Consider the following 24,357-nt stretch of genomic DNA (forward strand, 5'->3'; position numbering starts at 1 on the left):
AGTTAGTATTTTTTAAATGCAGAGATAGAGCATGAATGTTTTATCACAAAAATCATCCCGGTTTAACAATGAACAGAAAGATATCTTACCTAAAATGGGCAAGAGTTACAAATGGTAATACTTGGAAATTGAAGCAAATCTTAATCTCCAAAGATTATTCACAATTTACCAAAGTCTCAAAAGGCTGATAAAAACTAGATAGTGCAAAAAGAAAGTCTTTATAGCAAATTTACTGACAGCAAGTACAAGGGTCTGCTGACAACCCCAGACTCTGCACTCAATCTAAACTGACATTATACAAAACGCTTCTCAATATTAAAAAAGGACTTTTAGGTTGTATTTGCTTTTTGGGGAGAAAAGCTATCTTACAATTCTTATTCATAGCACAAAGTATAATTACTATTTTCTTTCTGCTTGACATGCCACATAAAATGAATCTTGATTTGATATTTTTCTGATTAGTATTGGAATGAAAAGTGAATTAGAGGCATTTATTTTCAAGTATTTTTGAGAGTTTGGGTTTTTTTACTAACACTGGTAACTTGAAAAAATAAAGCTTTTTTCAGAAGTTTTATCTATCACAGAGAAGAGCATTTAATACTATAAAATATTACTTGCTTCACATTTTTTAAAACTTAAGATATACATTCAAAAACATGAATAAATTTTTCAAATGTTCAATCCATATATGCCTAAGGACCTATAGGTAAATTCTGTGTTTTCCTATCTGTTTTGCATTCACCAAAAGTAAGCTTTGTAAAGGTAAAAAACTTAAGAAATAATTTTGTCTAGGGGCACCTAGGTGGCTCAGTCGGTTAAGCATCTGACTTCAACTCAGGCCATAATCTCACAGTTGGTGAGTTCGAGCCCCACGTGGGGCTCTCTCTCTGCTGTCAGCACAGAGCCCACTTGGGATCCTCTGTCCCCCTCTCTCTCTGCCCCTCCACGCTCTCTTTGTCTCTCCTCTGAAAAATAAATAAATACATTTTTTTAATTAAAAAAAAATAATTTTGTCTACACTGAATAGAGAAAGTAGGTCTAATGTGAAACTCAACTTTTCAAAAAGTAAATACATTCTTCAGGGAAAGTGACACTTTTTGGAGATGCTAATGCCTGGGTGGCTCAGTGGGTTAAGCATCTGACCTCAGCTCAGGTCATGATCTCCAAGTTCCTGAGTTCCACCTCACAATGGTCTTGCTGCTAACAGGTCGGAGCCCACTTCACATCCTCTATCTTCTTCTTTCTGCCCCTCCCCTGCTCATGCTCTGCCTCTCTCTCTCAAAAATAAATAAACATTAAAAAAAATTGAAATTCCCCAAACATATATTGTCTGTGACAATTTAAAGTGTGTTACAGGGGCGCCTGGGTGACTCAGTCGGTTGAGCTCCCAACTTCAGCTCAGGTCATGATCTCGGGGTCTGTGAGTTCAAGCCCCGCGTAGGGCTCTGTGCTGATGGCTCGGAGCCTGGAGCCTGCTTTGGATTCTGTGTCCCTCTCTCTCTGCCCCTCCCCCACTCATGCTCTGTCTCTCTGTCTCAGAAATAAATAAACATTAAAAAAAATTTTTTTTAAATAATAAAATGTGTTACAATTAGTTACGGGTCAGTTATGGATATAGGAAGTAGCTATATTTCCCAAAAGAAAACTGCAAACATCTCTTTCTGTAGATAGTGGAAGGTAATACACATTATTTTTTCTTAATCTCTATGTCCAAGTTTTTCCATAATGACAATGGATTACTTGTGTTTAAAAAGGAGTGGTGGTGTCTGGGTGGCTCAGTCATTTAAGCGTCTGACTCCTGATTTCAGATCAGGTCATGATCTCACAGGTCCTGGGTTCAAGCCTCACACTGGGCTCTGCACTGACAAGCCCCACATCGGGCTCCACATCCACGTTGAGTGTGAAGCCTGCTTGGGATTTCCTCTCTCCCTCTCTCTCTGGACCTCTCCCCAGCTCACTCTCTCTCTCAAAATAAATAAATATATATATATATATATATATATATTTTAAAAAGAGTGGTTTCAAGACTAGTTAATTCAAACTAGAATAAAGTCATTTTAGTCTCAGGACCCACATTGTCGGGAAGGTGCAGTGGAGGGGGTGGGAAGCCAGAGAAGTTCAGTGAATAGGGATATGTCAAGGAGAAATATTAGAGCATCATCATTCTGAATTTCATATGAACTTTAATAAAACATTCACCATATATTTGACTTGTCAATCAAAATGACTGGATTTAGAGTACAGAAGTTTATCACCATCACCAGAAAAGGGAGACAGAGAGCTGAGATGGGGAGTTTCATTTCAGCTAATTTCCTTTCGGTTTGCTATATGCCATTTCTAAATGTTAGGTCACTGTAGGCCTTCACAAAACACTGTGACCTCTCCCACTCTATCTAGCTGTGAACAATTTACAGAAAAGATCTTGTCGAAAGGTCCTATTACAGGATGGAAAGTACATCTTTTGGTTTTTTTTCTGCTCAGGATTCATTCCTTAAGGTGTTCCTCTGATCTTCTTCCTTCTGGTGGGCTGCTAATTGTGGGACCCCACCCCTGACTAGAAGGATGGACACATGTCAGTAAAAAGTCAGGCAACCTCTTACAGGGAACTTTACTGTTGACCTAAGACAGGAGGCACACAGACACTGTAGGGGATTGAATCCAATCATCTTCTGGCAATGAGCTGAAGAAGTAGCACATAAGTTTCCCTCTAGCAAGATCTGGACTTTTTTGGTTCAAGACCCTTTCAAGGCTGGGGGTGCAATTTCTCCTTCTATACTATGATCTAGCTAATACACTGTCAATAAATTATTTGTGTATTAAACCAAAGTTTTGTTTTATTTCTCACTGTTGAATCCTCAATGATATAAGGGAATAAACCAAAATAAACCAAACTGGCTAGAGGGGCAGGAGAGGGATGTAATGGAAAAAGTTCAGGGCCAGGGGCTTTGGATAAATCACTTAACAAAAAGATGTGAAGCTTAGCACAGTGGTGGTATTGAGTCAATGAGATTTAACAGGGGCATAATTATTTCTTTTTTTTTTTAACGTTTATTTATTTTTGAGATAGAAAAACACAGCATGAGCAGGGAGGGGCAGAGAGAGGGAACGAGGGCTCGAACTCATGAACAGCAAGATCACCACCTGAAGTCAGGTGTTTAATCAAATGAGCCACCCAGGCACAATTGTTTCTAACTGAAAAATTTCCCTAATACCCTGCCTTCAGGACTTGAAATGAAGATGGCTGGGTCTCTCAGTCCCTTCATTTGTAAAGTGGGGATAAACCCAAACTCTGGTGATAAAGTCAAGTAACTCTATGGGGGAAAAACACAAAAACCCAACTGGAACAATCTTTTTTTTTTTTTTTTAAAGTAGGCTCCACGCCCAATTAAATTCATGACCCTGAGATCAATGGTGCCTGTTAAGCACAAAAGGGATTTACTAAAGAGAAGCCCTGATAACCCAAAGAGAAAACAATCAAGTCTGCGTAGTTATTCTTCTGTCTCTCCTCTCTGCTCCTCTCAGCACATCACTCACCTTCCTATTCCCCTACAGCAGATAAACTTAAATTACAAGAGAAAGGGAGTGCCTGGGTGACTCAGTGGGTTGGGCATCAGATCATTATCTCAGGTCCCAGTGTTTCAGCCGAGCATCATCGGGCTCTATGCTGACAGCTCAGAGCCTGGAGCTTGTGTCTGATATTATGTATCCCTCTCTCTCTCTGACCCTCCCCCACTCACGCTATCTCTCTCTCTCTCTCTCTCAAAAATAAACATCAAAAAAAATTTTTTTAAATAAATAAATAAATAAATAAATAAATTACGAGAAGGAACCAGCAAATCCTGGACTCACAATCACACAGCTTTATGAGCACTTCATGAAGCCATGTCACAGCAGAGTATTATATCAAGACCCAAAGACTGTGAGCAGCCCAAGCATCTCTGTCTGAAGATAAGAGAATGTGACACAACTTTTGAGTACTGTATTTAGTTTTCAAGCCATCTTGGAAACTGGGAATAACTGAGGAAGGCACCTCTCACCGGATTCCAGGGAGCTACTGGCACTGTTCTCACCCCCATGCCCAGAGGCGGATGGAAAAACCATCCTTTTTTCATTCCAGGAACCAGAGCCTCATACCCACCGAATCCCAGAAGCCCTCCTACCAGTCTTCTCGCATGGCCACTCCTCTTTACAAAACCAATAGTCTCCCCGCTCTGGATCTCTCTCTCATTTAGCCAATTTAGTCAAGTTCTCTCTCCCTCTCAAAAGGGCTACTTTTGTGGTATGCAAAAAAGCATATGAAGGGAGAGCCCGCATATGATTTTGCCCCAGGATCCAACTGTACAACACTGAGGTTTCTTGAATAGTTAGAATAACTAGTTGTAAAATATAATGAAAGGATTAAAAAAAAAAAGTTTTTTTAAACAATAGCCACCAATCTTTAAGGAAAAGACCGATTCTAAATTCCAGGAAGGGTAGGGTCAGTTTTCTCCCCTCTTCAGATCCTGGTGGGGCTAGTTTGCATTTCACTCAAAGTGAAAACACTCTGAGCAACTTCTGGTGCAGACCAGTTACATAATGTGTAGGGCGCAGTGCAAATTTAAAATGCGGGGCTCCCTGTTCAAAAGCTATTATGAATTTTAAGATGGCAGTAGCAGAGCATTAAACCAAATGTGGGATTTTTTTTTTTTAAACATTTATTTATTTTTGGGACAGAGAGAGACAGAGCATGAACGGGCGAGGGTCAGAGAGAGAGGGAGACACAGAATCCGAAGCAGGCTCCAGGCTCCAAGCTGTCAGCACAGAGCCTGACATGGGGCTCGAACTCACGGACCGCGAGATCATGACCTGAACTGAAGTCGGCCGCTTAACCGACTGAGCCACTCAGGTGCCCCAAATGTGGGATTTTTCTAAGCACGGGCCCCTGAAATGTGTACAATTTGCCCATGAAGCAGGCCCTATTCTGCTGGTCAGCTCTCCAATCACAGGTGCTCACTGACAGGTCAGGGTCAGAGCAGGGAACAACTATCCTGCCCCAAAGCAACCCAGGCCAGAGAGATGCAACTTTCCCTCCAACACATCCCTTTTACATCCATCCCTCCCCCAGTTCTTTGAGACATCTTATATAACTGGAAGACACTTGGGGAGGCTTTCCTAGAATAAAGGAATAGTCTGCCTCAAGAATAGTAAAATATTCATTCTTGCCAGATAGAAATTACTTGCAGCTTTCACAAGTTTTTAATTCCTTCAGCTGGTATCCATTCAGGTTTACAAAGCTCAGCATCTGAATTGTAGCCTAAATTCTCTGAACAAAGATGAGGATCCCTCAAGCCCATGAACCTCAATGGGAAACAACTATACTGGCTTTCTCTTGCCACTGAAAAAGCAAGTTATTATTGTATTTTGTGTGTGTGATGTATGTGACCCCTATGTTGAACTCTCAAGACGCCTTTTTTTCTTAAGTGTATTCTCATTTATTTTGAGAGAGAGAACTAACAGGGTAGGTGCAGAGAGAGGGAGAGAGCGCGAATCCCAAGCATGCTCTGCACTGTTAGTGCAGAGCCCGACATGGGGCTGGAACCCACAAACTGTGAGATCATGACCTGAGCAGAAATCAAGAGTTGGACGCCTACCCGACTGAGCCACCCAGGCACCCCATCTCAAGAGGCTTTTAATTAATTCTTGGGCTTTCTCAATGTGCAACCAAATCATCACAAATAATGCCATTTGCAGCACACCTGGGTAACTCAGTCAGTTAAGTGTCCTACTCTTGACTTTGGCTCAGGTCATGATCTCACAGTGGGAAGGAGCCTCGCATGAGGCTTATGTTCACAATGCTGAGCTTGCTCAGGATTCTCCCTCTCTCTCTCTCTCTCTTTCAAATAAATAACTGTTTTTAAAATAGTTCTTTTGTTACATCTTATTCTGTCTTTTCTTGTCTTTTCACATTTGCTATAATGAAGTTTCTTTCAAAATCAGCTGACAGATGAATCTTGTTTGGTGGGAAACTTGAAAATTTGAGAATAAAACCTTTCTAGGGAAATAAATCCCTAGGAACAATGAAGAAAAGTGGGGACAAAGAAAGATTAATTAGGAGGGACTACCTTATCAGATATCAAAGTATCTTATTGAACCATGGAAATTAAAACAATGACACATCCTGGCACAGATAGATTTTGAGAAGAAAACAGAATGCTCAAACAAACTAAACTTATACCTATTTAGTATATGAGAAGTAGCTTTTTCAAAAAAACTTATACCTATTTAGTATATGAGAAGTAGCTTTTCAAATCAATAAGTGAGAGATTTAGTAAATGGTATCTCAAAAACTAAAAATGAGGATAAAAAAAATGTTTATTTGAGGGGCGCCTGGGTGACTCAGTCGGTTGAGCATCCGACATTGGCTCAGGTCGTGATCTCACAGGTTGTAGGTTCAAGCCCCGTGTCAGGCTCTGTGCTGATAGCTCAGAGCCTGGAGCCTGCTTTGGATTCTGTGTCTCCCCCTCTCTTTGCCCCTCCCATGCTTACAGTCTGTCTCTCTGTCTCTTTAAATAAAGATTTAAAAAAATGTATTTTTAATAAAAAAAATTAAAAATTTTACTTGAGACAGAGAAAGAGAGGGGGAGGAGCAGAGAGAGAGGAAGAGAGAGAATAGCAAGCAGGCTCCACTCTCAGTATAGAGCCCCATACAGGGCTCCATCCCATGACAGTGAGACCATAACCTGAACCAAAATTAAGAGTTGGACACTTAACTGACTGAGACACCCAGGCACCCCACTATAAATGAGGAATAAGGATATAACCATAAATGTCATTAAAGAATTACAATAAAATATTTTATTTTTTATTCTTTTAAGCATTTTCTACACCCCAATGTGGGACTCTACAACCCCAAGATCAAGACTCACGTGCCCTACCAACTAAGCCAGCCAGGTGCCTCACAGAACACATTTTAATAATTTTGGGATATATAAGGCCATTCTAAGTGTTACGCAAACCCAGGAACCCATAAGGAAAAGATTGTTAAAAATGCCTATTTAACAATTTAACGTCTCAGTACATGGTAAACGATCACAAAGTTTAAAGACTACAAACAAAATAATAAAAGTATTTGTAAATCATAAAATGAAGTGTCTTTACATAAAATATTAAAAGTTTCTACAAATCCATATTAAAAAGATCAATATCCAATAGAAAAATAAGCAAAGAGGGGCACCTGGGTAGCTTAGTCAGTTAAGCGTTGACTCTTGGTTTCAGCTCAGGTCATGATCTCGTGTTTCATGGGGTCTAGCCCTGAATTGGGCTCTGCACTGACAGTGCGGGACCTGCTTGGGATTCTCTCTCTTTCGCTTTCTCCCTGCCCCTTCCCTGCTTGCGTGCTTTGTTTCTCTTTCTCTCAAAACAAATAAACTTAAAAAAAAAAAAAAAGAAAAAGAAAAGAAAAAATAGAAAATGAAAAACAAGCAAAGAATTTGATTGACAATTCATGAAAAATAAGTCTCCGATAATCATATGAAAGGTACCTAATCTCATCAATAATGATAGGTAGGAAAGAGTTTAAAAGTTTGACCATTCAGGGCTCCTGGGTGGCTCAGTCAGTTAAGCTTCCACCTTCGGCCTATGTCAGGATGTTGCTGTTGCCTAGTTTGAGCCCCGCATCAGGCTCTGTGCTGACAGCTCAGAGTCTGGAGCCTGTTTTAGATTCTGTCTCTCTGCCTCTCCCCCCACTCACACTCTCTCTCTCAAAAATAAATAAACATTTAACAACAACAACAAAAAAGTTTGATCATTCTCAGTTCTAGTGAGGAAATATGTTTGGGTAAAACCTATTTAAAAGACAATAGGTAATACCAATCAAAATTTAAAATACACATACTCTTTGACCCAGTGATTCTAGAAGATCAGATTACAGAAACAGAAGAGTGCCTGAAAATCTGTTCATCCCATCTTTTTGACAAAAGATCTAATTGTATATCAATAGGGTACTGGTTGGATAAATTGTAGAATGTCCATGTAATCCATATAACTTAACACAGAAAAAGAATAAATTAAATCTGTATGTACTGACATGGGAAAAGACATCTAGAAGTCTACTGAGAATTGAACAAAGCAAGCTGAAGAACAGAACAGATAGTAAGATTCCACTTTGCCAAGAACAAGATGTGCTCAAAGGTTAAGGGTATCTATCACCTTCTCTAACTCTCAGTGCTAAATCACTCTTTATCCCCTTACCCTGAATTCTTTAGAGTATTTATGCTCTTTGGACATTGCCTTGGCTTATTGTTTGTAGAAAGCTCCATGTGCAAAGACTTTACCTGTCCAAGGCTCTATCCTCAGTTTTGAAAACATTTTAGGTGCTTCATAAATATTAATTGAAAAAAATGAACGAACACCCAGAAACGTGCATACATACACAGCTCAAAAAGTTATATGTTTCGGGGCGCCTGGGTGGCGCAGTCGGTTAAGCGTCCGACTTCAGCCAGGTCACGATCTCGCGGTCTGTGAGTTCGAGCCCCGCGTCAGGCTCTGGGCTGATGGCTCGGAGCCTGGAGCCTGTTTCCGATTCTGTGTCTCCCTCTCTCTCTGCCCCTCCCCCGTTCATGCTCTGTCTCTCTCTGTCCCAAAAGTAAATTAAAAAAAAAAAGTTGAAAAAAAAAAAAAGTTATATGTTTCAAAGAATGTAGATTTAAGGGAATAAAATTTCCATGATCTGACACTAAATGCTAAAATAATTAATTTTAGTATCTTTTTCTACGGCGCCTGGGTGGCTCAGTCGGTTAAGCATTGGACTTTGGCTCAGATCATGATCACATCGTTTGGGGGTTGGAGTGAGGCATTAGGTTAGTTCTTTGCTGACACCTCAGAGCCTTGGAGCTTGCTTCAGATTCTTTGTCTCCCTCTCTCTCTGCCCCTCCCTGGCTTGTGCTCAGTCTCTCTGTCTCTCTCTCAAAAATAAATGTTAGAAAAAATTTAAATATATTAGTATCTTTTTCCAGTGGACAAAGTAGCTTTAGTTACATAATCTCATTTGGTCCTAATAAAATCCCTGTGAAAGAGTACAGATAGAATTAACATATATTTGCACTATAGTCGGTCTTTCAATTTATGGTTCCAATGTTGCTCAAGTCATTACTTTTTGGTTTTTTTTAAGCCCATTCCTTTTATTTTGCTCTCCAGACTCGTTTCTGAACACTGCACACTTTTATTCATATATTTATGTGTGTGTGTATAATATATATTATAATATATATTTCCCTTATTTGAGAATGTTTCTCCCGGCCTCTCCACGCAATATACCTGTACTCATTCTTCAAGGGCCTGTTCATGCAAGACAACCGGCATCATCCTTCTTTCTTAAACTAGAGACCTACACAGGAAACAAGACACACATCTACCCACCTACTGCTTACCCCAAAGGCGGCCACAGAAGCCCGCGAGGCCGGACTGGCTCCGCCCACGCAGGCGGCCGCTGGGGGTTCGAAGGGCCCGCCCCTTCCGAGGAGCTTCCCAAAACCCAGCGCGGCAGTCCGCAGCCGCGCTAAGATGGCGACTCCCATGCATCGGCTCATAGCTCGGAGACAAGCGTAAGTGAGGGCCCGATTAGGGCCGCGGGGCGGGCTGGGGGCGGGGAGAAACGCGTCAGCCGGTGAGTGAGCAGGGGCCGGGATGGCGGGCAGGTATCGGATCCTCAGTGTGGACAGGCGGAGGGTGGTCGTCTCTCTCACTTGTTGCTGCTCCGCGGGGGCTCGGCCCAGGCGATAAGTTGGGTGTCCACGGGCTAGTGATTGCGTGGAAGACGGCTGCGTAAGGTCCCCGGGGCGGGACCTAGGCTGCGAGGTGGGATAGGTGCTGTTCTGAAGAGAGCCTAGCGTTTGGTTTCCGCAAAGGGAATGCCCAGGAGTTGGGCACTAAGTGGTATGTGCCCCTTTGCCCACCCAGCCGCCCACCCCACGCGTGATCCGGGAAGCCTGAAGCCTTGATCCGACACCCTCCAGTCTCACCGACGTAAACCTTCAACTCCCTGTGAAGTCTCCAACCCAGCTGGCTTTTCCTGCCCTCTTCCTATCGCCTTCCCCAGGAACCCTGACTACAACGCCGATTTTTCTCCCCAAGTTATCCTCTCACTTTCTGCCATTCATTCTCTTCAGTAAATATTAATTTATTTTAATTAATATTTATTAAAATATTATGCCGCTGTCTTCCAGAATGTGGGTCTAAAGAAATGGAGGTGTTCAAGACCGGAAATACTGCTTTCAGGAAACTTATATTCCTTTGGTGAAAAGAGTGGAACAACTAAACATTTTAAGTAAATACAGTTGATGATAAGAACTTTGAAGGAAATAAGAGGTGATGGAAAGAAAGGTCCAGTTTAGGTTGGTTGGACTGAAAAGGAATGCCTGCAGAGGTAGCATTTGAACTGAGATCAAAAGTGTGAGAAAAGAGGTGCTCATGGGGTGGCTCAGTCCTTTGAGCATCTTGACTCAAGATTTCAGCTCAGGTGGTGATCGAGGGTCAGGATTGAGCCCTCCTTGGGCTTCCCTCTAAAAGTGGAGCCTGCTTAAGATTCTCTCTCTCATCCCCTCCCTCTCTCTGTCTTAAAAAAAAAAAAAAAAAATTAGAAAAGAGCCAGTCATGAGAGGATTTGGGGAAAGACCATCCAGATAGTGACAATTGATTTGAGACAGGAAAGAACTTTAATTTTTAAGAACTAAAAGCTGGCCACTGTGGCCATTGAGTGAGAGTCAGTGGCACAAGAGGTTTGCTGTGAACGCATAATGCAGGAATCATCCCAGACACCCCTCTCTGGTAAAGCCTTTTTTCTCTTCTACCAACATGTACACCTGAACTGCCATTTTTTCATTCTCTTGGCATTTCATGTTGTTACCATTTCCAAGTCCATAATTTATCACTCATAGTTAGCTTGCATATTTATCTGTTTCTTTTTACACTTCTGTTTTTTATTATTTTTTGTTGTTCTTCATGAATTCCACCTGTCACACCTGAGGAAGAGTTCCTTGAGCTTAAGGGTAAACACCTAGGGAGTCAAGGTAGTATGCCTCCTGGAGGAGAAGGCTTTGAAGTCCAACAATTCTGAAGTCAGGAATAGAGTGACTATAACACTCAATAGGTATGCTAAATTATGTCTACTATCAAACTCACAGATTTGATCTTTTGGGTGTTGGATTCACACTTGGATAGATCTACTCCGTTGGTCCCAAGATGGCTGCACTATCTAGGGTCCTTTATATCTGTCCAACTTCGAGTTGATGACATCTCATTGTCTAGATTGAATGTCTAGATTGAATCATGTCTATGGGATTGCCATGCTCTGATTAGCAGATCTCATTCTTTTACCAGCACAATTGGATGGATCTTTATAAATCAATGATGAGCTAGATAGGTTAGGTAGTGAATGCTAGATTGGTAAAACCAACCAATATCGACTTATATGAAGTGAGACTTAATATCTAAAGAATATTGTTATTTCTTATTTAAGAAGTGTCAGAAAGTTTAGTAAATGTTGTTTTTCTGTGGAACGCCTGTATTTGGTAAATGAGCTATACAGAAGTGAAAGACTTATCTTTAGGAGTTTCCAATCTTTTGGGGGAAGAAAATAAATGGTGTATGATAAAAAGCGGTCATGGTATAAAGACTAAGTCCTCAGGGAGTTGGAGAAGGAGACCTTTAGAAGTTAGGGAAGTCCAGTAGAGTTTAGGGAGTATTTGGGGGCAGAAAGCAGAGGAGGAACCATTATTTTTCATTTTATCTTCATCAAAAAGTTTTAATTTTGTTTATAAAGACCATATATTCCATAATAACAAATTTTAAAGTATTTTTAGTATTTAGTTAGGTGAAGTGAGAAAGTACTGTTGTCATTCTTTTTAAGAGTCTTTGGACTAATAGAGGAAAAATAATTCTTGTGGATGCTGAAGAGATGGTACTGGAATTCAGTGGACAGTTTAACAGAAAAAATGACCCCAGATAGTGCCCTGTTGATCCCAATTGAGAGGATATTAGTTGGACTAATAATAAAAAAAAAAAAAAGCCTACATTTGAACTTCCCATTCAGCAGAGTTAACTTTAAATCAATTGAAATGAAATTATTTTCACTTTGTAAATTGTAATTACATCTACTTATATGTAAGTAGATTTGTAGAATCTTGCACTATCTCGGATCATTTCTTCTGCTAAACCTTCCACTGAATTCCAGTACCATTTCTTCAGCATCTGTGAGAATTATGTAACTTTGGCTTGGGTAGGAAGGACATACCTCCTGAATCAACCTGTTACATTTTTCTATCTATCAAACAGTTTATGTTGAGCTGAAAGGAAAATAATATTGATGAAGCTAAACCCTGCTCCCTTCTAACTTTCTAGCTTTGGACCTAAACTGTGATTTTAGTCATGTAAAAACCCTAGATGTTATCCACTTGAATTGCTATCATGTCAAGCTTCCCTGTCTCGTACTTGTATTGATTTTCTGGACTTCAGTGTCAGACTTACTTTTACCCTTGTTAAATTTCATCTTGTTAAATTTCACATTGAGTTCTAGCCTGTCAAGACCTTTTTAGATCCTGATTTGGTCATTCTTTGTATTATCTATCCCTCTTAGCTTTGTGTCAGCTATAGGTTTGATAAACATGCACATCTGTATTCTGTTCTCATCCAAGTCATTTATAAAATGTTGAACACATCAGGGGCACCTGGGTGGCTCAGTCAGCTAAGCGTCCGACTTCGGCTCAGGTCATGATCTCACTGCTTGTGAGTTCCAGCCCTGCTGTCAGGCTCTGCTCTGACAGCTCAGAGCCTGGAGCCCGCTTCGGATTCTGTGTCTTCCTCTCTGCCCTTCCCCTGCTCGTGCTCGCTCTCTATCTCAAAAATAAATAAACAGTTAAAAAAAGTGTTTTTTTTAATGTTGAGCAAATTCAAACTAAAGACCAAGCCCTCAGGCCATTGCTAGATACTCCTCTATACATGTACTGTTTTAAACAGTACTCTTTTGTCCATAATGCTCAACTGATCTATTTCCTAGATGTCTTATTGAAATACATATACCCAGAAACCAATAAGAGTATTAGTCTGTAATGATTTGATACTTTGTGATCTGAGCTTCTCTTTTTGAATGGATTTAATAAATCCAGCCAGAATTTTGCCTGGAATAGATGTCAAGTTCACTGGCATAGTTTGTGGAATCTACCTTTCTCTCCACTTTGAAAGTCAAAACACCATTTGCCTACTCTCAGACTTTCAGCACCATTCACGTATGCCAGGGTTTCTCACATTACCAGTAGCAGTACAGTCATGTCACCTGGAAAATCTCTGGTATGTTGGGGAGCAGTCACTTGGGCCATGTGACTTAAACACATTCAGATGGATAGAAGGGCCCTGTTACCCACCCTACTATCTTGGGATTCAGTTCTACTCTTTTCATTCTACATATAATTGTGTTTGAGTTAAGAATGAAGAAAAATAGGGGCGCCTGGGTGGCGCAGTCGGTTAAGCGTCCGACTTCAGCCAGGTCACGATCTCGCGGTCCGTGAGTTCGAGCCCCGCGTCAGGCTCTGGGCTGATGGCTCGGAGCCTGGAGCCTGTTTCCGATTCTGTGTCTCCCTCTCTCTCTGCCCCTCCCCCGTTCATGCTCTGTCTCTCTCTGTCCCAAAATAAATAAAAAATGTTGAAAAAAAAAAAAAAAAAGAATGAAGAAAAATAAAAATAATCCTTCTTGTTCTCTTAGCCTATAACATGACATTGGTGACCAATTTGCCTAGGACCCAAAATAATGAGTCTATCCCTTCTTTTGGTTTTGTGTGCTTTATTCCACACCCTCCACGGCCCCCCATCCACCCTCCCCCCCCCCCCCAGTTCTTTGTGCTTTAGATATAACTGAAACACAAAACTATTTTGATGTTCTTGACATTTTTCACTACTCTCAGCTTTTTTCGGTAGGATATTTATTTATTTGTATTAGGTTTAGATATTTCTCTTAGGCCTTTAGCACTCTTAGGTACTCATTAGTTATATGTTACTTGGAAAAATATCTTGATTTTTTTTTTTTATGATTTCACAAGCATTCCATGTTCATTGTAGGAAAGTTAGAGAATACAGATAAAGAAAAAATGTATTATAACCCTACCCCAAAGATAATAATTTTTTACACTTTTTTTTTTTTTAAAGTTTATTTATTTATTTTGAGAGAGACAAAGATAGTGTGAATCGGGGAGGGGCAGAGAGAGAATGTCAAGTGGGCTTCGGGCTACCAGCTGCAGGGCCAGACACAGGGCTCGAACTCACAAAACTGAAATCATTACCTGAGTGAAACCAAGAGTTGGATGCTTAACCGACTGAGCCACCCAAGCACCCCAACCATTTTTTACATGTTAATGTATAACCTTTTAGGTCATTTTTTAACATTATAAATGGCCTCGTAGTGTTCTTTATGGATAAACAACTTTTTGGCCATTTCCATTGCTGTTGGATAGTTAACTCTTTTTTTTTTTTCTTGAGAATATTTGACACACAATGTTACTTTAGTTTCAGGGGTACAACATAGTGATTATAGTGATTCCACAAGTTTATACATTATGCTGTGCTCACCTCAAATGTAACTACCATCTGTCAAGTTTATCTTATAAACCATATTATACTTCCCATAATAAGTATACAACTAAATTTTTGCATATATGTATCCATTATTCTGGATTAACTGGTAAGAACATTTTTTTAAGTGTATTTATTTATTTGGAGGGGGACCAGAGAGAGGAGAGAGAGAATCCCAAGCAGACTCTGTACTATCAGCACATGGGGCTCAGTCTCACAAATTGTGAGAATATGACCTGAACCAAAGTCAAGAGTTGGAATGCTAACCGCTGAGCCACCCAGGTGTCCCAGTATGGGTATTTTTTAAAAGTCAGGTTTACTCAAAACACATGAACATATGGGAAGGTGGGGGGAAGAGAAGAGAGGGAAACAAACCACAAGAGACTCCTAATGACAAGAGAACAAACTGAGGGTTGATGGAGGGGAGGTGGATGGGGGATGGGCTACATGAGTGATGGGTATTATGGGAGGTACTTGTGGTGAGCACTGGGTGTTGTATGTAAGTGATGAGTCACTGAATTTTACTCCTGAAGCCAATATTGCATTGTATGTTAACCAGCTAAAGTAAAATTAAAAGTCAGGTTTACTGAGGTTTAATTTACATTTAGTGAGGGGCACCTGGGTGGCTTATTTAGTCAAGAGTCTAGCTCTTGGTTTGGCTCAGGTTGTGATCTCATGGTTCATGGGATCAAGCCCCACATTGGGCTCTGCGCTGACACTGTAAGGCCTGCTTGGGATTCTTTCTCCCTTTCTCTACCCCTACCCTGCTAGCATGTACACATTTCTCTCTCTCTTTCTCAAAATAAATAAAATTAAATTTAGTGAAATTCATCCTTTATATTTTTTTAAGATTATTTATTTTAGAGAGAGTGCATGAGCAGGAGGGAGGGTCCGAGGGAGAGAGAGGGGATCTTTAATTTTTTTTAAGTTTATTTATTTTGAGAGAGCCACACACACACAGAGAGTGAACAAGGGATGGGTATAGAGAGGGAGAGAGAGAGAGACAATCCTAGTCAGGCTCTGCACTGTCAATGCAGAGCCCGACTCGGGGCCCAAACACACAAACTATGAGACCATGACCTGAGCCGAAATCGAGAGTTGGACACTTATTAATCGACTGAGCCACCTAGGTGCCCCAAGAGAGAGAATCTTAATCTCCCACAACTGTGAGATCATGACCTGAGCCAAAAATTGAGTCGGACACTCAACCAACCAAGCTACCCAGATGCACCTAGATATTTTTATTTTTAAGTAATCAATACACCCATTGTAGGACTCAAACTTATAATTCTGAGATCAGGAGTCACATGCTCTACCAATTCAGCCAGCCAGGAGCCCCCAAAATTCATCCTTTTTAATGTACAGTTCTGTGAGTTCTGACAGATAACTATAGTTTTGGAAGCACCACCAAAATCAAGATATAGAAAAATTTCATCATGAAAAATTTCTTCATGACCCCTTGTAACTAAGCACTTATCAGCCTCTGGAAACCACTGATATCGCTGTAATTTTATCTTCTCCATAATGTTGTGTGCAAATAGAATCAGTCTGTAGCCTTTGAGTCCATCATCTTTCACTTGGTTAATTCCTTTGAGATCCACTAAAGTTCTTGCACATATTAATATTGCATTCTTTTTTTTTCTTTTTTATTTATTTTTGAAAGAGAGAGGGAGAAACAAGGGTAGGGGGAGAACAAGTGCATTAGGGGTGGGGGGGGGGTGCAGGGAGCGGTGGCAGGGACAGAGAACCAAAAGCGGGCTCTGTGCTGATAGCAGAGAGCCCAATGTGGAGTTCGAACCCACGAACCATGAGATCGGGACCTGAGCCAAAGTAATATGCTTAACCAACTGAGTCACCCAGGTGCCCCTCTTTTTTTAATTATTGCCAATATATCCCATTGTATGGATATACAAGTTTGTTTATCCATTTGCCAGTTTAAGGACATTTTGATTGTTTCCAGTTTGGTGTTCCTTTTGAATACAACTGCTATAAAGGTTCATGTAGTCTTTTCTGTAAACTTAAGTTTTCCTTTTTCTTTCATAAATAGCCTAAGAGTGGATTGCTTGACCATATAGTAACTAGTAATTTTACGGGAAATCTTATTAGAAATTGGCAAACTTTTCAAAAGTTCATATTTTTGCACATTGCATTCCAATTGTTCTGTACCAATTGTTGAAAAGACATTTTTCTCTACTTGATTTTTTTTTTTTAAGTTTTTAAAATTTATTTATTTTGAGAGAGACTCACACTCACAGTGTGAGTGGGGGAGGGGCAGGAAAAGAGGGAGAGAGAGAACCCCAAACTGGCTCTACGCTGCCAATGCAGATCCCAGCATGGGGCTTAATTCTACAAAGCTGTGAGATCATGACCTGAGCCAAAACCAAGACTTGGACATTTCAGCCAACTGAGCCACCCAGGTACCCCCTCCACTGAATTTCGTTTATACCTTTGTCAAAAAAACCGCTGCCCATGTATGTGTATGGATTGTATTGTGTTTCATTGATGTATTTGATTTTGTAAACACCACCCTGTGGTGATAACTGTAGCTTTATAATAAGTCTTGAAATCAGGTAGTGTTAGTCCTTTAATTTTGTTCTTTTTCAGTCATTGCAACTATTGTAGATTCTTTGCATTTTTGTATGCATTTTAGGATCAGGTTATCAATTTACATAAAAGAAACTGCTGAGATTTCAGTTGGAATTGTACTGAATCTATAGATCAGCTTTTGAAGAATGGATACCTTAACTGTTTTGAGTTTTCTTATGCATTAATCTGTGTGTGTATGTGTGTGTATTCATCTTTTTTAGGCCTTTAACTTTGCTCACCGATGTTTTATAGTTCACTGTAGAGGTGTTGGACTTTTCATCAGATTTATCTCTATGTATTGTAATAATTTTTTTTTTAATTTCAATTTTCCAATTGTTTCTTGCTAGTATATAGAAATACAGTTGACTTTTAGGGGCACCTGGGTGGCTGAGTCAGTTAAGTGTCCGACACTTGGTTTCTGCTCGGGTCATGATCTCATGGTTTGTGGGTTTGGGCCCTCAGTTGGGCTCTGCACTGACAGTGTGGAGACTGCTTGGGATTCTCTCTCTCTCCATTTCTCTCTGCCCCTCCTATACCCTCTCTAAAAATAAATAAATAAACAAAAAAAAAAAAAGAAAAGAAAGGAAATACAATTGACTTTTGTATATTGACCTTGTATCCTGTGACCTTGCTAAACTCATATATTCTTGTAGCTCTGTTTTAGATTCTTAGGGATTTTTTTAGGTAGATAATGACCATTTATACTATCTTTTTTGGGTTTTTTTGGTATGTACATTTTTAATATTTTCTTGTAGTTACCAAATGGCCCTTCAGAAAGTCTGTGCAACTTAGATTCTTACCAGCAGTTAAGAATGTATATCTTGGGGGTACCAGGGTGGCTTAGTTGGTTAAGTGTCTGTTGATTTCAGCTCAGGTTATGATCTCACAGTTCTCTGAATTTGAGCCCTGCATTGGGCTCTACACTGACAGTGCAGAGCTTGTTTAGAATTCTCTCCTCCCTTTCTCTCTGCCCTTCCCCTACTTGTACTCTCTCTGTCCTTCTCAAAATAAATAAATAAACTTTAAAAAATGAACGTATATCTTACCATATGTGGAGTGCCCATTCTCTACCTCTGCCAACAATAGGTCAATATAGCAGGCATGTCCTACTATTTTAGGTATCAAAGAAGGTCATTTCATATAAAAAAAAAAAAAAACCTGTATAATTAGAACACTTATTTGGGCTTTAGCTTAGGATATAGAAATGAAGGGGCGCCTGGGTGGCGCAGTCGGTTAAGCGTCCGACTTCAGCCAGGTCACGATCTTGCGGTCTGTGAGTTCGAGCCCCGCGTCGGGCTCTGGGCTGATGGCTCGGAGCCTGTTTCTGATTCTGTGTCTCCCTCTCTCTCTGACCCTCCCCCGCTCATGCTCTGTCTCTCTCTGTCCCAAAAATAAATAAAAAAAAAAAAAAAAAAAAGAAATGGAATATTTTTTGAATAGAGTATTCACATAGGTAGAAATAAATGCTAATGTCGTTTACTTTAAAATTAAAGGTCTGCCTCATTCAGCATTCTGTGGAGATCAGTATTTTTAGGGGTGGTTAATTAATGGTTAGAACATGTCAATCATAGATGGGCCTTAGATATTTGTGAATGTTCTATTTATAACAACAGAAAACTACACATTGCTGGTGGATAATATTTTTAATAGCTGAGATCTTAAGTTATAAGTTTATTAATTTGGGGAAAATAAACTCTGAGTTGGAGAATACTTTATTTTCTTGATTCTGAGAGGTTTCCTCACACTATCAATCATATTTTCATTGTTAGGAAATACTGTGAAAGGCTTTGAAATGGATTTCAAAAAAGGATTACTAGATGTCATGTCTAATCCACTCTTACTGGTTGTGTGACTCTGTGAGAGCCTATCCATCATTGTCTTTGAGCTATTTTATAACTTTGTAAGTTGTAGAAAACTGATAGGAAAGATTCTTACCCATACATATATGTTATGATTGATTCTTGCAATGTGACTGTTGACTAGTTTTTAACTGTCTGTAAATTCATTTCAGCATTCTTTTTTTTTTTTTTTTTCTAATGTTTGTTTATTTTTGAGAGAGGGCACATGCACTTGAGAGCTGGGGAGGGGCAGAGAGAGGGAGACAGGATCTGAAGCCAGGTTTTGTGCTGGCAGCAGAGGGCTCAATACGAAGCTCAAACCCACCAACGGTGAGATCTCAACCTGAGCCTAAGTCAGACTCTTCACCAGCTGAGCCACCTATGAACCCCCATTTCAGCATTCATGATCGAATTCTCTTTTGAACCAGTTACACCATCTTACTAGTTCCTTTATTTTTTTTAATATATGCATTTTTAATGTTTATTTTTGAGAGAGAGGGACGGAGACATTGCGAGCAGGGAAGGGGGAGAGAGGGAGACATAAAATCCCAAAGCAGGCTTCAGGATCCGAACGGTTAGCCCAGAGCCCAACGTGAGGCTCCAACCCACAAAGTGTGAGATGATGATGACCTGAACCGAAGTCAGATGCTCAACCAATTGAGCTGCCCAGGCACCCTGTTACTAGTTCCTTTATTTATCATTAAACCTTTGACATGTGTTTGTTTTGTATGTATTTGTTTTTTTGCTTGTTTTCAAGAGTTTATGCACAGGCTGTTTGTATGTATTTGTAGGAGAGTCATGATTATACACTTAAAAAAATTTTTTTTTAATGTTTATTTTTGAGAGAGAGAGAGAGAGAGATAGAGTGTGAGTAGGGGAGGAGCAGAGCGAGAGGGAGACAGAATCTGAAGCAGGCTCCAGGCTCTGTCAGCACAGAGCCCGATGCAGGGCTCAAACTCACAAACCATGAGATCATGACCTGAGCCAAAGTTGGGCATTTAACAGACTGAGCCACCCAGGCACCTGATACACTTTTGTTTTCTTAATGTTTATTTATGTTTGAGAAAGAGTGCATGAGAGCTGGGGAGGCGCAGAAAGTGGGGAGGACAGAGGATCTGAAGTGGTTTCTGTGCTGATAGCAGGGAGCCTGATATGGGGCTTGAACCCAAGAACCATAAGATCATGACCTGAGCCAAAGTCAGACACTCAACGTACTGATCTAGGTATGCCCACGATTTTACACTATTTACAAATTGTCTTTAATGTTTCTGAATATATTATTATTGGGGTGCACTTTACAATTATTTATGTTATGTGTTAAATGTGTTAATGGTTCTTTTTGCCTCAAAAGCTAATATTAAGTCCATAGAATGTTTTATGGTTGATGATTTTAAAAGTTTGCTATGACTGGGGCGCCTGGGTGGCGCAGTCGGTTAAGCGTCCGACTTCAGCCAGGTCACGATCTCGCGGTCTGTGAGTTCGAGCCCCGCGTCAGGCTCTGGGCTGATGGCTCGGAGCCTGGAGCCTGTTTCCGATTCTGTGTCTCCCTCTCTCTCTGCCCCTCCCCTGTTCATGCTCTGTCTCTCTCTGTCCCAAAAAAAAAAAAAAAAAAAAAAAAAAAAAAAAAAAAAGTTTGCTATGACATTACATGTTCAGATAAAGTCTGAAATTATCATCATGGCTCTGGAGGTTGCTTGCTGAAATTTAAGAACTATTACTAATCAAAAAGCTGGGTCTTTTTTATTATCTTTTAATACTATATCTACTGAAATAGTCTTAGTTCTTTAATTGTAACATTAGTCTTCAGATTAGGATTAAATTTTGGACAGATGCTAAAACTAAATTATCGTCAAGATTACAGAACCTGGTCCACAATGCAGGAATTAACTAATGAAAAGCCCACTATAAGCAATATATGTCCTCTTAAACACTTACCTATTTCAGTAATCGTTTTTACAAACATCTACTGAGCACCAATTATGTGTTCTCCAGAGATAAAATAGGTGACTGCTCTAGGTCAAAATTAAGAACCCAGCATCTCATCATGCAACCATGTTATGAGAAAATTTAAAGTGCCATGTATCATTAATCCAGATACAATATATAGATTGGCAATAATAACTCCCAATTAATTATGTGTTACTTTATACCACATGCCTTACTGCTTGCTATGTATACATCCTAGTGTATAGAGTGGGGATAGTTCTTTCAAACTCACTGAGTTGTTATGGAGAATAGATGTGATTATTCATAACTGATACTTAGCTAAATTCCTGGCACATGATAAATATAAGCCCTGGTTATGGTGTCATCTAATTCTCACAATAACATAGTAAAAGTGGGTATTATTGCATTTTTTAGAAGAGGAATCTAAGATTCCAAAATCAGTTTGCTAAAGAGCATACAGCTATGTAGTGAAAGAGCCAAGATTAAAAAAAAAATGTTTTAATGTTTATTTTTAAGAGAGAGACAGAGTGCAAGTGAGGGAGGGACAGAGGAGGGGGAGACACTGAATCCGAAACAGGCTCCAGGCTCTAAAGCTGTTAGCAAGAGCCTGACATGGAGCTCTAACCCACAAACCATGAGATCATGCCGTGAGCTGAAGTTGGACATTTAACTAACCAAGCCACCCAGGCACCCCAAAAGCCAAGATTTTCTAAAACCTTTGTTGTGAAATAAAGCACATGTACAAAAAAGTTCAAATGATATAACTATGCCACTTAATAAATTATTATAAAGGAACATTCTACTTGATTACCGATGTGGAAATGTTTGGGTTTGGAGTGAATGGTCAAGAAAGAATTCTTGAGGGGTGCCTGGGTGGCTCAGTTGGTTAAGCGTCTGACTTTGGCTCAGGTCATGAGCTCATGGTTCATGAGTTCAAGCCCTGCTTAGGGCTCTGTACTGACAGCTCGGAGCCTGGAGCCTGGAGCCTGCTTTGGATTCTGTCCTCCCCCGCTCTCACTCTGTCTCTCTCAAAAATAAATAAAGATTTTAAAAATTCTTTTTTTTTAATAAAAAAATAAAGTAAAATTAATTAAAATTAAATAAAAATTTTGAAAAAAGAATTCTTGAGACATCTTCACTGCAAAAAGGTGGTTTTATTAAAGAACCTGTGGCAGAAAGAGCTACACTGGGCTTGTGACAGGTGACTGCTTTTAAACTTTCAAGTTGCAAGAGTGTTAGGGACAGCATAAGTCTCCAAGGAATTTTGAAAACAAGGTTTCCAGGACCCTGAGGGTGCTAGCTGTTATTAGGAAGAGGTCATTTATTACTGTTTAGTAAACCCTCAGTCATGAGACCCTTCAGAAGATGTATATCAGTAGGCCGTATGCTTGAAGGGTAATTGCTTGAAGGGTAATTGCTCCCCTATATACAATAGGGGAGTAGAGAGAAAGGAATTTCCTAAGGAATTTCTTACATGTTTAAAGTAGAATCACAGGATCCTGAGGGATTGGAATAATGTTAAGCTAAGATTGCCTTTTGCCCTTAGTAAAGTGTCAACATCAAGGCAGCTGAGCTACCCCAGGAAGGTCACTGTTCCTGCTTGAAGGACTTGTCAATGGGTTGTAAGTAGTAAGGAAATTTAATTTTTTTCTTTTGCCTTCGTTTCCCATATCAGTTATCACCCAGATCAGGTAATAAAATTGCCAGTCTCCCAAAAGCCATTAAGGCCTTCCCACTCATGACCTTCTTCCTCCTTCCCAAACGTAATCTGTCACCTAACATTTATGGTAATATTTTCCTTGCTTCTCCTTGTGCTTTTACCATCTAACTATGCACTGGAGTTTAATTTTGCCTGTGTCTGAATTTTGTACAGAATCAGACAATTTGGATTCTTTTGAATAATCTGGCTTCTTAAATCTGTGAAGTTTGTTCATTTTTTTTGTTCTTATTTTTTTATGTTTTTATTTTATTTTCGACAGAGAAACACAGTGAGAGCGTGGGAGGGGCAGAGAGAGACAGAGACAGAATCTGAAGCAGGCTCCAGGCTCTGAGCCATCATCGCAGAGCCTGACACAGGGCCTGAACTCACCACGAAACCATGACCTGAGCTGAAATCGGATGCCCAACCAACTGAGCCACCCAGTTGCCCCTGTTCATTTTTAATATTATGAAGTATTTCACTGTATTCTGTACCATAAATTATCCATTCTACTTGGATGTTATCTCCAGGGGGTTTTTTTGTTTTTTTTTTTGTTTTTTTTTTTTACATTTATTCATTTTTTGAGAGACAGAGAGAGAGCACAAGCAGGGGAGGGGCAGAGAGAGAGGGAGACACAGATTCTGAAGCAGGCTTCAGGCTCCCAGCTATCAGCACAGAGCCCTACATGGGGCTTGAACTCACAAACCGGGAGATCATGACCTGAGCCAAAGTCGGATGCACAACCGACTGAGCCACCCAGGCACCCCTCCAGTTTTGAGGAAATTACAAATCATGCTGTTATGAATATTCTTTAGTTTTTCCCCTTCCCTTCTTGAACAAGTCACCCCTAAAGCCATTAAGTAGGGTAGAGCAAGATAGGCCTCCATGCACAGGGTTGACTTGGCTTTGGAATATTGGAGCTGAAGTGGGTAAGGAGGGCATCTACATAGATGTGTGAAGTGATCTGCAGCATCAGCAGGGTGTGGAGGGCATCCAGTGGGGGGAAGGGCCACTGCAGGGTGTCAGATCCCTAAAGTGGGGGGAAGGTCCAGTGTAGGGTATCAGATCCCAAGCAAGGTGAGGAAGGTGTCCACACAGAGGAGCAATTTAGCATAAGTTATCACCCTCATGGAGAAAATATCTACACAGGGAAGGGGAAGTGTAATTTGATATGAGGTGTCAGAGCCTAAGTGGAAAGAGAAATGTGACTCTAAATATCATCATGGCTCCATCAGTCTGATTGCAGGCCGGGACAAGGAAAGTAGATGAGCCTAAAATTTTTTGTTGTACCAGAGAGCAAGGAAGTATCCCCAAAATGAAGAAGTCATGTCAAAAGGACACAGAACCCAGCTTGAAAGGATTCCTTTCCACTGACCACATCTAGGACAATCTGAGTATCAACATAAATCATGTAACAAATTATACCTTATTGAATAAGATAGAAAAATATGAGTTCATACTGATAGATGAATAAATGAACTAAAAACTTAGTGGGCAAGATATTTATGTACTTTGAAATACCAACCCACAAAATACTTATTGTTATATCAGTTTTCACTTACAGTTGTGTGACAAATCATCCCATAAATTAGTGGCTTTTATTTATTTATTTATTTATTTATTTATTTATTTATTTAAATGTTTGTTTATTTTTGAGAGAGACAGAGTGCGAGCTGGGGAGAGGCAGAGAGA

At 40.1% G+C, this 24,357-nt stretch overlaps 1 protein-coding gene across 1 annotated transcript in view; it reads left to right on the forward strand.

Moving 5' to 3' along the window:
• Window positions 1-9,473: 9,473 nt before the first annotated feature.
• The window catches only part of ZCCHC10 (zinc finger CCHC-type containing 10), a 29,246-nt gene continuing 14,362 nt past the window's right edge, over window positions 9,474-24,357 (forward strand). The window contains exon 1 of the mRNA XM_058736449.1: window positions 9,474-9,581. Within this exon, the coding sequence (XP_058592432.1) occupies window positions 9,541-9,581 (41 nt within the window). The 5' untranslated portion in view covers window positions 9,474-9,540. The remainder of the gene's footprint in view (window positions 9,582-24,357) is intronic.

The sequence above is a fragment of the Neofelis nebulosa genome, chromosome 1, assembly GCF_028018385.1.
Source record: "Neofelis nebulosa isolate mNeoNeb1 chromosome 1, mNeoNeb1.pri, whole genome shotgun sequence".
Classification (NCBI taxonomy): Eukaryota; Metazoa; Chordata; class Mammalia; order Carnivora; family Felidae; genus Neofelis; species Neofelis nebulosa.